This window comes from Capsicum annuum, chromosome 1 (assembly GCF_002878395.1).
Source record: "Capsicum annuum cultivar UCD-10X-F1 chromosome 1, UCD10Xv1.1, whole genome shotgun sequence".
NCBI classification, from domain to species: domain Eukaryota; kingdom Viridiplantae; phylum Streptophyta; class Magnoliopsida; order Solanales; family Solanaceae; genus Capsicum; species Capsicum annuum.
In genome coordinates, this window is record NC_061111.1 from 241504609 (window position 1) to 241518664 (window position 14056).

General features: G+C 37.7%; 1 protein-coding gene across 9 annotated transcripts in view; it reads right to left on the reverse strand.

The window, feature by feature from the left end:
* LOC107849120 (B3 domain-containing protein REM17) overlaps positions 1 to 14056 on the reverse strand; it is a 30205-nt gene that overhangs the window by 9861 nt on the left and 6288 nt on the right. For 5 of the 9 annotated variants that reach the window (XM_016693771.2, XM_047400800.1, XM_047400802.1 and 2 more), the window contains exons 5-8: positions 13135 to 13405; positions 3390 to 3520; positions 2407 to 2683; positions 1603 to 1733 (exon numbers count right to left, since the gene is read on the reverse strand). In XM_016693771.2, coding sequence (XP_016549257.1) covers positions 1603 to 1733; positions 2407 to 2683; positions 3390 to 3520; positions 13135 to 13405 — 810 coding nt within the window. The remainder of the gene's footprint in view (positions 1 to 1602; positions 1734 to 2406; positions 2684 to 3389; positions 3521 to 13134; positions 13406 to 14056) is intronic. The other 4 variants (XM_016693781.2, XM_016693778.2, XM_016693789.2 and 1 more) reach the window with 4 other exon arrangements.

Here is a 14056-nt window from a genome sequence, read left to right on the forward strand (position 1 = left end):
TCAATGTAATAATATAGTTACAACAATTCAAAAATATTTTTCTCTTATATTTCTCACAAAGGTCATGTGGTTGAGGCACCTGATTCTATCTGACCCATGGATCAAACATTTGCATAAATTTTACCAAAATCAATTGAAATATATTACTTGAACAGACCATAATACTTGCATGTTGTTTGATATTTCCCGTGTTGCCGGCATGAAAATGTTGCAGTAAATCGACCAATTGTCCATATTTCTCCATGGTGAGATTCACATTCAGTTTTTCCTACCTATGAACTACATCATCTCCTTGTACACACAGCATATTTGTAGGAGTTCCATGTACATTTGCGACTTTCCTCTACCCTTCCAATCAGGAATACCTATGTCTGCACATGAAATTTTGGTTCCGAGAATTGAACCTGATTTGTCTTTGTTTTTCATCATGATTGAACAGAGAAAAGCTTGTGCTAAGGATGGTAAAGGATTCATCACCAAAATACTTTCCTGAACTGCAGTGTACGCTTTGTTTAATACCATCAAAATTGGATTAACCTCCTGTCATGTTCTGCTTTATGAATGTGTTCCTTGGACCACATGTACATTGGCAGTTGCACTGAGGTTTTGCACTCAAAAGTGTTCAGTTTTTCCCGGAGTTTCTTCATTCTGATATGATAGCTGGTGATATCTAAGGTCCCTTGTGATGTCTAAGGTCCCTTGCGATAGGTCGTTAATTAACTTCTGAATCTGACAGAGTTTTGCACCATTAATCTGATCATACAATCCTCCAATTCATTCCACAACTCAACCACATGTTCAAAATCCATGATGTAACCATATCATCACACGTCTCCCACAAACGATACTCTGGAGACTTCAAAACTGCCATTTTGCATTCTCCATTGATGAATCCAAGTTTCTTCTTCACTATAAGAGATCAGATTACATCTCTTCTCCAATATCTATATCCAAGGAGCTGGATTGTCTGACGGATGCATGTACAAAGGGCTAGTCGAGTCCTGGCAGACTGATCCTCCTTGTCAGTAACAGCCATGGAAATGCTCAATCAATTGATGATTTTCAAGGAAAAATTCAGAAACTGAAGTGGAAATGAGAATCAATTACAGAAACTCGCACAAATCTGTAATTGCATGTCCAAACTCAATAATCAAATGCGGTCAATTGCTGATGCAAAAGAGAACGATCTGCTAATCTGCAAAGAATGAATTTAGGTCTTCGAGATAGAGCAAGGCTCTGATACCAAAGCCAAAGTACAGCGGATAAACTGAGCTCTGAGATTAGCTCCTATGGTGACTTCCAGAGGGTTCTACAGACTACAGAGATGGAGTTCGAGAGCGATGGAAGGACGAATGTAACATTGTGAAATGAAAATGAAAGATCAACCTCTATCAGTTGTAATCAAGAGGATTATATACAAGAGATTAAGCAAAGAAACTATCTAGCTAATCTAACAAACTGCTAACAAACTAACAGCTGGCAGACCCCACTTCGCTTGTGCTAACTAACTAACTAATGGAAATATCTCAGCTACAACTAACAAGTACAACACATTAGAGCTATAAATACTTCTCAATAAGTTTAATGAGCCTTGCGACTTACCAAGAGACCTCTTGAAAGACAATATTCTCTAATAGTGCATTCAAAATGAGATTGAACAAAAGGCTTGTTAGTAGCAGCTTCTGCATGGGAAGAAGTCTTATTTGACAACTTGATGCTCGGGCTCGGTCTTTCTGTTACATTTTCAAGAAATTAAATATGACAAATGATACATGAAAATATTAGCAGAATTTAAATATCCATCCCCACCTTTGGACTAATTCAACATTAGTTTTTCTTATAAAATCAGTATCATTTGGCTTATGTATCATTTCCCATTACAAGTTGCGCAATTTAATCAAGAAAATGACACTTCTATATAACACTTCGATTACACCATCTCAAGAAGAAACAACAACAACAACAACATACCCAGTGTATTCTCACATAGTGAGGTCTAGGGAGAGTAAAATGTACGCAGTCCATACCTGATACCACTACCTCCGAAGAAGTATCTCGAGGAAATAGAAAGTGTAAAATTTATTTTCTTAATTTGTAACTATGCTTTGTATGATCTAAAATGTTTGTATGAAAAATTATTTAATTTCATGAAAGAACTTTTACAGAGCTATTAACTTAATTAAAAAATCATTTCTAGCTAGCAGGGACAGATCTAGGTTCAAGCAAGGGGGTTTAATAGAATTTCTTTTGCTGAAAAAATTATAATGTGCAAATAAGATTGAAATGAATCTGTTTTTATTATGTAACTGTTGAATCTTCTTGACACAAGGAACGATTATAATATAGCAATAGTAAAAAAAAAATCATCAAAAGAATAAGAGGCTGGTTATAAGATGAGAAACTTGCCTTGAAACGTCTTCATTGGAATTTCTCCATCAGTAAAAACTTGAAATTTCCAGATTGGTGTCTTTCCATTAGTGACAACCTCGAACTTAATACGATCTCCCTCCTTCGTACAATTTTCAGCGATGAGCTTACGCAATCCATATCCAATGTAGGGTTGAGCTTGAGTACCGCCGAAACTTAGCTTTAAATTCCACGATCTTTGTCTTTCATCTCTTACAATCAACCCGCACTTCTTGTTGGTGAGCCCATTTGCAATTGCAAATTTTTTAGGTACATACTGACATGGTGTATATAAGTGTATAAACATTTGAACACGTCATTACGAAGTTCACGTTCTTCAAACTTTCACTGAATTTATAACACCAATCAACAAAGAAAAAAAAAACAAAATTGTGGAATGCTTCCGTTAGCCCAGTGGCAGAGACAACGGTGGAGCTAGGATTGAAACTATATGGATTCTACATTTTAGAAAGACTATTTCAAGTGCTAATAAGTGGGTTCTAAGTTTAATAATAGTCCATATTTAATGAATATCTTAACACAAATACACTGTTAAAGCAAAAAATATTAGGTTAGGCCGAACCCAGACTCGGGCTTATACCTCTGCCCCTGACGTCCAATCAAAAGCATTAGAACGCCAATCGACTCAAATTAACAATTATTCAATATTACTTGCACAAGATGATGCATATGATATTGCTTTAGCCTAAGATTGGCAGTGTAAAGATTTTTTTACATTATGAGATGTTTACCATTTCTTCGGCTACCAATTAATGCTCACCATAGAAATTTACTTACAATTGCATAATAAGTGGTGCAAGCTGGCCCGGACACCATGGTTATAAAATAAAAATTACATAATAAGTAATCTGGTTATATTAAAAAAAAAAAAAGATTTACACTATTGGAGTATAGAAAACTTATTAAACTGTTAAAAACATGGCACACATGCTTCCTTTAGTGCAATGAGTCTTGCAACTTACCAAGAGACCTCTTGAAAACATTTTTTGAGTAATAGTGCATACAAAATGAGATCGAACAAAAGGCTTGTTAGTATCAGCTTCTGCATGGGAAGAAGTCATATTTGGCAAGTCGATGTTGGGGCTCAGCTTTTCTGTTACATTGTAAAGAAATAAAATACAATCAGACCACAGTCATCCTCTGTGACAACATTTCACTAAAACTACCAAGTTTTCTATGAAACCATTTCTTTTGTATGTTAAATTATATGTTCTCTATAATAACATTTTGCAAAAAGTATACAGAGAGGTCAACTGTGTAACAAATGATACTTAAAAGGATTAACATAATTTATTTTTTTTGAGAAAGGTAACATTTTTGTACATTAATCATCAGCTCAAGGTTGGTATCCAAAAATTTACAACATATGGAGTAACAACAAAAGAGAAAAAAGGAGAGGTTGGTATCCAAAAATTTACAACATATGGAGTAACAACAAAAGAGAAAAAAGGAAAAAGAAAAGCTATCCCTACATCCTCCTCCATCTTATAAGGATCCTAGTAGGTCTACAATAGCCACGGGGTCATCTATATAGTCAGAACTACACCTATCCGTTCATTTGATCTTGTGTAATGGACTGTTCTTGTTCTCAAAACATCTAAAATTTCTCTCCTTCCATATGGTCCACCAGATAACTGGTGGGACAATTCTCCATCTTCTCTTATCAGAACTACCAGTGCCTTCCAAGTTCCAGCTTACAAGAGCCTGTTCTGCTCTTTCAGGAACAGCCCAGATTATGCCTCTGAAACTAGTAAATAGATTCCACAACTGGACAACCACTTTGCAATGTAGAAACAGATGGTTGATTGTCTCTGCATACTGCTCACAAAAGAAACATCTTGGACTTAAATAGACGTGTAAGAACAGCCTCCGTAACCACCAACCAAGTAAAGATAGCCGCTTTACGTGGGATCTTTACCTTCCATATAAGTTTTCAAGGTAAGAACCTAATTGGATTTCCCAACTGGTTCATTTATCTATAAGCAGAACTGACAGTGAATTGACTTACTTAGACAATTCCATCTGAGAGTGTCTTCTCCTTCCTTGAGGCATGAACCTGTCAATTGTGCCATAAAACTCAGCTAGTCTCTCCAATTCCTAATCGTGCATTAATCTTCTATAGGTCAGATTCCATCCATGCTCAGACCATACTTCTTGAAGTGTGGACATCTGGTGTTGATTCAGATTATAAATATCTGGGAATAAGCACTTGAGACTTCCATTCCCGAGCCACTTATCTTCTCAAAAATTGATCTTCCTGCCATTGTTCACCTTGAAACTAGTATTTATAGAGAAACCATGCCATAGATTCCTAATTGATCTCCAACAACTAGTTCCGCATGCAGTTACTTCCTTTGTTTTCCAGAACCCTTCCTTTTCATATTTGGGTTGGATCACCTTCCCCATAGAGACTGATCTTCTAAAGTAAATCTCCACAACCACTTCATGAGAGGACTCATGTTTTGTTTGCTCAAATTTCTGATGGCTAATCCACCTTGCTTCTTGGACAGTAGCAAAGTTTTTCATTTGACAAGATGGAAACCTTTATATTCTTTTTCATCATGCCAAAGAAAATTTCACCTCTTAAGAAAATTTCACCTCCTCTTCTTCAAAATTCATTTCTAGCCAAATTTTCTCTTCTTGAGCGATAGTGTTGAGATTTTCAAAGCTTGCTTTACGCCTCCACTGTTCATCCTCCCTCTTGGTAAAATCTCATTTATGATTGTAATCGGATGGAAGTGAAAGTCTTTTTTTTCTAAACTGGTAACTTTGTATTCCTCAACATTGAGGATATGTTGGCCATCTCCAAAAACAACAAACTACATTACACAAAAAAAGACCGAAGTACTTACAAAGCTCCTAAGTGGATTTCATCTTTTATATTCCGCTCTTTACACCAAAAACCTAAAGTTGCAGTTACTTTCCACTTAATCTTTTCTATTGTACATTCTTTCCCTTCATCAGTACTCTTATTTCTTTCCTTAGATGCAGGTCGGTACTGTCCTCCACCACCTTTTTTGACTCTCGCTACCTCCCCTTTTTAATCCAGCAAACTTAGGAAGATCTAATGTGTGTTCAGGCATGATCCAATTCAGGCTGGCTAAATTGGTGAAAAGAGCCCAAATCTTTGTTGTTACTTTGCAGTGAAGGAAAATGTGTTTGTTAGTTTCTTGAGCCTCTTTGCACAGAAGGCATCTTCTGCATAGCTTCATGAGTCACGCAAGCTCTCCTGGCTACCAGCCAAACAAAACATTAGCTTAGTAGGAGTTGCACTCTTCCATATAGCATTCCATGGTCCTGTTTTACTTCCTGCAGTTGTAGTCAAACCCTATTTGTAAATTTTGTTTACAGAAAATAGGCCACCAAAATGATGTCTCCGTATCAGTTTGTCTGCTTCCATGTTGGTACCAGGAAAATTCCAATAAAGGCCAGTATATCAATAACCCATGTTATCTCCCAGTCATTTGGTAATCTCCTGAAAACCATATTCCAACTCTGTGGAGACCATATTTCTTGTATTTTGTCATCCTGATTAAAAAAACAGATGGAAAATAAACCAGGGTACAAACTAGGTAATATCCCTTGTCCACACTAATTTTCCTTCCAAAACAGAGCTCTATCTCCCGTGCCGACCCTTATCTTTGTGTTATCCTTGAAAGCTATCCAAAGATTTCTGATAGTCCTACATACTCCAACCCCATAAGTACCCGCCACTACATTTGAACACCACTGACCCTCTTGACCATACCTGTGTTGTATTACCTCCTTCCATAAAGCCTGGTCTTCCTGGTTATTTCTCCAAAACCATTTAGTAAGTAAGCTTTCATTTTGCAACTTTAAATTCCTCACTCCCAACCCACCTTCTGCTTTAGCTTCCTCACTCCCAACCTATCATACCTTCTGCTTTGTTGTACTGAAGCCCATTTAACCAAACTGAAGGTTTTTCAATCTTATTACCTTGTCAAAGAAAGTTCCTCCTCAAGGTTTCCAAGGCTTTGACAACCTTGTTAGGAATGGGAAATAGAGACATCACATAGGTTAGCAAGGAGTCAAGGACAGAGCTAATTAAGGTGACTCTACCACCAAGAGAGAGATACTGAGACTTTCAAATTGCTAACCTTTTTCTCCGATTTTTCAATTATATTATCCCATATACTAACCGCTTTATGCTTGGCGCCCAAAGGCATGCCAAGGTATACAGTGAGAAACTCTTCTACCTTGCATTTCAGGATGCTAGCCAAGACTTGTATCTGATGGACCTCTTTAACTAGGAAGATGCTACTCTTTCTCCATTTTTCTTTACGCCCAGAACATGCTTCAAATATCACCAGAATCACCCTAATGTAGCAAAGTTGTTCCTTTTCTACTTCACAAAAATAACTGTATCGTCAGCATATAGTAGATGAGTCAGCTCCATAACTTCATTTGCGCTATTCATTATGTTGAAACCTTTTATCAAATTATTAAGAGATGCATTCCACATCAAACTATCTAAGCCCTCCATAGCAATGACAAACAAGAAAGGGGACAACAGATTCCCTTACCTTAGACCTCTCTCTGCTGAAAAAAACTACAGGTTCTCCATTTAAAACTCTATCCATTTGAGCCATCTAGGCCCAAATCCCATTGCCTTGGAAGATCAATGTAAGACCCCGCAAAGTCCTAAGCTTTACTCAGTCCCTTAGAGCTTGATGAGGGGTCCCCGACTTAGAAAAAAATTCAGCTAAGTATTCATACTTGAGTTATTTTAGCCTTCGTAGTTTGGCAATCTTAGTTCACGACCTTTCCGACCGTAGGTTGTCGATTTTCAAATTGATTCATGATCAGGGTCACTTGTAGGTCATCTCGGGTGAGTTTCGGGTCTTTCCGACTGGCGTAAGGGCAAGTTCGGATGCCCAAAATAGTGAGGTCTCGCGATAAGCTCGCGTCGTGAGATTCATTTCTCGTTTCTGGAAGTCGGGCAAAATTTTATTCTTTATTCATAAACTCTCTCAAGAATAAGCCCTAGCTTCAACAAGTTCAAGAATTTAATCTCAAGAACTCCCTCTAATCTTCACGAATTTATAAATCCAAGTATGTGACGTGTTCATCCAAGGGCCCCTTTCACCCTTGGAGTTCAAGAAACCCTTTTTAAAATCTTAAATCATGATTTTCATGTTGTGGGTTGTTTGTATTTATGTTAATCTTGTTGTATGATTTCCAAGATGATATCTTGAATGAATTTCACGAATTTATGTTAGCATGTGGGTTGAAATCCTTGAAATTGAATTGATTAATGTAGCCATGATGTATTGAATTATTATTCATGCCCAAGTATAATGTGATGCCTCTCATGTGTTTGTCAAAATGCCTAAGTAAATTGTTTTGTGTACTTCTGACATGATAGTATGCATCCTTATACATGTACAAGTTCAAGATTTACAAGTGTTGGATGAAATGCCTTAGCAAGTGAATTATGAACATGTGGCCATTGTTGTGCCTTCAAGATTTATGTTATGTTTTACTCTTTATGCTATCGAATCCTGGGGGTATTTAATACCCGACAATTTAGCTGTATACCTAAAGCTAGTGTCAGTTACAGAATAGTCTCAGTCAGGTCACGATCAGTAGTACTCTTAGTCAGCTTCAGAACTCAGGGAAATTCAGTAAACTCAGTACTAATCCAGTCCAGTTCAGTATTCAGTTCAATCCTCAGTAAACTCAGTCAGTTAGCAAGATTCAGTAGTATTCCATCAGTCAACGGAACTCAGCGAAACTCAGTACAGTTCAGTCAAACAGTATAATCAGTAACAGTTCAGTCAAGCCTAGTATGAACTAGGAAACCAGTTAAATGTCTATTCAGTTGGGAGTAGGATTCAGCACCGAGTGAACCCAAGGATGGGGACTCACCTGCCAGTAGAGGATGTGATTCTTAGAAGCAATCCTTGCGTTCCAGAACTACGTAGCCAGCGTAGGTTGAGACATCAAACCTGCCAGTTAAGCGTTAATGAGGTGTTTTAACCTGTCAGTTGAGGGTTCCACCGTTCTCATTAGAGTACCTGCCAGATGAGGGTATCTCTTCAGTTGTCTTTACCCGTAGCACGATACTGACACCCTTCCAACTAGGGTTACAGGTTGGACCCCAGATCTAATTAGACAAGGGGCATGTCGGTTAGATGATTACCTCCCACAGTCTCAGTTTCAGATTCAGTCTCAGATTAGAACTCAGTTCAGTTCTACAAAATCGGGACTATCAGATATAGTCACTCAGTTCTACAGAATCGTGACTATCAGATATAGTCACTCAGATACAGTCATTCAGATAATCAATAATACAGTATCAGTATACTCAGATATTAGATAATCAGTATTCAGACTCAGTATTCAGTGCTATCACGATTTCAGTTACAGTCTATGTATTCATGCACGTACTCTCATTCAGTCCTATTCATGTTATTCAGTTAGTATTGTCCATGCATCATGAACCCATGTATTTCAGCCTACCTCACTGAGCATACCAGTACATTCAAAGTACTCACGCATGCTTTTTTTTTGCGCTATGATGTCTTATATCATAGGTTCAGACGCACGGGCTCCAGAGCATCCTTAGTAATACAGACTTTCAGCAGACAGAGTAGTGGTGAGTCCTCATATTTCGAGGACATGATTATCTTTAGCATTTCAGTTATTTCAGCAGTCAGTCGGAGTTAGTTGGGGACTTGTCCCATCAACTCTATATTTCAGACAGTCTAAAGGCTTATCAGACTAGAGTATTTTCAGACAGTTGTTTTTAGTATTCAGATTTCAATACGCAGTATTGTTTCCAGATTTGAACCTTATGGCAGTTTTCCGCGTTTATTCCTTTATATTGTTATTACAGTGTCATTATTATTCAGTGCTCACAGCAGGTACCAGTCATGGGTTAGGTAGTGGTCTTTCGGGATTGTTAGCGCCGTGTAGCGTCCGGGGTACAGACTCGGGGCATTACAATCAATCAGGAAGTTCCAATTGAGGTGCTCTTAAGCTTTTTCTATGTCCAACTTGCACATAACTCCTAGAACATCCCCTTTGATATTGGTGTGAATGCACAGTAGCAATTAGAGCAGCATCCATTGTCTGTCTTCCTTTGATAAATGTCATATGGTGCTTATTTACTAACTTATTTATCACCTTCTTCAGTTTCTCTCCCAAAACCTCGGCAATGATTTTGTAAACACCAGTAATTAGGCTGATAGGTTGAAATCTCTCAGTTCATTTGCCCCTACTCTTTGAAATCAATGCCACAAATGTTGCAATAAATCTCTTCTCAAACTTCTGATGATTGTGGAAATATTGGACGGTCTGCATCAAGTCCTCCTAAATAGTTTCCCAGGAAACATGAAAGAAGGAGATAGCATAACCATCCGGGCCAGGTGCCTTATTAAGGGAGCATATTTTAATCCCTTCCGGCTCCTCTTCCTCTTCAAAAGCTCTAGAAAGCCAGATCTGATCCTCTACTATAATACTTTGGACATCAAGGATGGACAATGAGGGTTTCTAAGTTTCTGGCTTCTTATATAATTGTTGATAAAATTCCACAATAGAGTTCTTGATGACCACTGGATCAGAGGACATTTCAATTAACCGAGTCAATGGTATTGATTCTCTTGTGAGCTGGGGCCATTCTATGAAAATACTATGTGTTTTTGTCTCCATTTTTCATCTACTGCATTCTAGGGCTTTGCCTCCAAAAAACTTCATTTCAAGTGACCTCCTCATACTCCATCGCTAGTTGCACCTTCATTAGTTGTTCATCATCAATGAGCAGTTTAACCTCTTGCATAAGTTCCATGTTCCCAATTTGCTCTAGAATGTGATCCTTTCTTCCCTTCCAATTCCCCTTATTCTCCTTGCTCCATTCCTTGAGTTTTGATTTCAAGAAACTCAATTTAGAAGCTAGCTTGAAGCCGGGTCTTCCAGAAACTTCAACTCCATCATTCTGGACTCTTGAAACCCTTCACATTTAGCCACCATTTTTCGAATTTGAAAAAGGATCTCCTGAAAGCTTCATCTCCACAAGTCAACAAAATGGGATTATGAACAGAACCCAAACTAGGAAGGGTGCTTTGTCTAATATGGGTAAGCATGCCATCCCAAAGGAAGGAGCATAAATATATATCAATCCTAGAGGCTTTGTTTTGATTAGCTCCTCCTCTCCAAGTGTATGATCCCCCAAATAATAGGTGAGCAAGATATAAATACAATACATTAGGTGCTCACTTAGGAAGGAAGAAACTAAAGAGGGATTCCTACAAATTTGCCAGCTAATTAAGCCTATGTATATTACAAAAATGATGTCTATATACATTTTATAACACTCCCCCTCAAGTTGGAGCATATTTTAATCATGCCCAACTTGTTACATAGGTAATCAACACGAGTCTCATTCACTGTCTTTTTGAGCAAATCAGCTAGTTGCTCTCTGTCTTCACGTAGCTAGTAGAAATCAAATTTTCTTGAATCTTCTCACGAATAAAGTGACAGTACACCTCAACATGTTTAGTTCTTTCATAATACACTGGATTTGGGGCAACCAAATTTTTACTGTCATACGATGACATAGCTCCATTTTCAGATTCTGCACTAGAGAGTGTTGCAACACTTTGCTTCTTACTTCTCCATGCTATCAAGTTCCCTCCAACAAAGATACAATAGCTTGTAGTGGATCTTCTATTAATTTTGAAACCAGCCCAGTCAGCATCTACAAAACACTCGATACAAGTATGGTTGTGATTGCTATACAATATGTCAAGTCCAGGAGCTCTTTTCAAGTAACATAAAATATGTTCCAAATCTGCCCAATGTTTGACCGTTCTAACAACACTTATTACAAAAGCAATATCCAGAAGGGTCACCTTGAGGTAATTTAAATTCCCACTATCCTTCTATCTCTCTGGATCATCAAAGGGTCTCCATCATCTTTCATAGGATGCACATTGGGAACCATTGGAGTACTACAAGGTTTGACTGCCAACTTTCCAGTTTCTGCAAGTAGGTCAAGAATATATTGTCTCAGATAGGGAAGAATTCCCTTCTTGCTTCTATTTACTTCTCCTCCCAAGAAGTATTTCAACTGGCCGAAGTCCTTTGTATGAAACCTGGTATGCCAGAAATACATAAGGGATAAGATCCCCACAGAATCACCTCCTGTGATGACAACGTCATCAACTTATACAACAAGAAGGATAGTGTCAGCTGCAGATAGTTGATAGAAGACAGAGTGATCACATCTGCTCATTTTCAACCCAAACTCCAGAACTACCTCACTGAACATGCCAAACCAAGCCCGAGGACTCTGGTTCAACCCATACAAACACTTCATCAAATGACAAGACTTTCCTATACCCAGCTGAGCAATAAAACCGGGTGGTTGCTCCATATACAGTTCCTCTTGAAGATCACCATGAAGGAACGCATTCTTGATATCCAACTGAAGTAAAGACCAATCCTTAGAAGCAGCTAGAGAAATGAACAAGCGAATAGAAGTGAGTTTGGCAACTGGAGAGAAGCTGACTGAATAATCCACCCCATACGTCTGAGCATATCCTTTAGCCACAAGGCTGGCCTTAAGTCTTATCAATTTGATTGCTTCTCCTGTGAGAATTGGCTACTCTATGAAAAATTTTGTTGTTCCTATCTCCTTACTTAAGCCACAAAAATCTAGATTTCTGACTCCAGGACACCACTTTAATCTGTGCTATTTCCTTCGTTTTAGCTTTAGATGAATTGTTCCCACTATGACATATGCCTGACTTCAGTAGCTTGCTCAAGGATAGTTAACCAACATCCTTTCCCTCTGAGCTTCTAGTCTCCCAGTAGTCTCTCTGTTCCAGCTAGTAATCTCTTTATTTAGATTTCTACGCTTATGAGATAGGACAAAATCTGGACTACCACCAATGATGTACGTCAACCACCAACCTTTGATCATTTCAGAGAAATCTTCTGTTTTTAGCCACATATTTTCAAACTTGAAATAGGAGGAATTAGTGTTTGAATCACCGCTTACCAGAATCAAAGGTCTGTAGTCTAATATAACTCTAGGCATGGCTAATTGTGCTATAGCATTGAAAGTACCATTCCACTCCGGGGAGATTAGAAACCTGTCTATTGAGGATGAACAGAATTTAAATATCCACCCCCGCCTTTGGCTAATTCCATATTAATTTCTCTTGTAAAGTCGGCATCATCTGATTAATGTATTGTTTCCATTACAGATTGCAAAATTAATCAAAAGAACAATTTCCATAAATACAGAAAAATGAAAGTAGAGGACCGAAACTGGCCTTCACAGATTTCAACCTATAAACTTGAATGAATACATACACAACAAACTGCACTTTCATTAGACTTTGATTTAAAGCCAGTTAAGATGAAGTACTCTAGTTATAACAAGAAGCAGCTACAATGTACATTTTTACATAACATTTCAATAACACCATCTCTAGAGGAACAGAATGTGTAAGTTTATTTTCTTCATTTGTGACTATGCTTAATTAATAAATCATTCCTAGCAGGGGGTTAAATAGAATTCCTTGCGGTGAAAATTATATGTGCAAATAGGATTAAAACGGATGTTTTTAATTATAAGTAAACTGTTCAATCTCCTTGATGTAAGGAAAGATTCTAATATAGCAACGATAAAAAAGATCATCAAAAAATAGGAGGCTGGTTATAAGATGAGAAACTTGCCTTGAAACTTCCTCACTGCTGTCTCTCCACCTGTGACAACTTTAAATTTCCATATTGGTGTCTCTCCATTAGTGATAACCTCAAACATAATATCATCTCCCTCCTTTAAACAATTATCAGCGATGAATTTACGAAATCCATCCCCAATATAGGATCGGGTACTGCCGGAACTTAGCTTTAAATTCCACGACCTTTGTCTTTCATCTCTTACAATCAACTCACACTTCTTGTTAGTGAGACCATTTGCAATTGCAAATTGTTTGGGCACATTCTGACATGGTGTATATAAGAGTAACAACATTTGAACACATCATTAAGACTTCGAATTTTCACTGAATTTATAACATCAATTGACAAAGAAAACAAAAATTGTGCAATGCTTTCTTTAGCCCTATGGCACAGACAAAGGCGGAGCTAGGATTGCAATTTTATGGATTCTAGAGTTTAGAACGACTACTTCAAGTGCTAATAAGTGGGTTCTAAATTTAATATCTGTCCATATTTAAAGAATTTCTCGACGCAAATACACTTACACTGTTTAGGCAAAATTTATTGGGTTTGCCGAACCTGTATCCGGGCTTCTACCTCTGCCCCTGACTTCTAATCAAAAGCATTAGAACCCCAATTGCCTCATTAACCAGCATGGAACCCTACTTTTAACAATAAGTCGATACTATTTATACAAAACAATATATATGGTATTGCTTTAGCCTAAGATTCTTGAAGAGACTGGAAGAAATGAGTTTTGAGACATACCAAGGAACTTCTGAAAAGGCAGTATCGTCTAGTAGTGCATTCAAAATGAGATAGCAGCTTGACAGTATAAAGAATCTTTTAACATTATGAGATAGCAGGTTTGCCATTTCTTTGGGCTACCAATTAGTACTTATTGTAGAAATTTACTTACAATCACATAAATAGG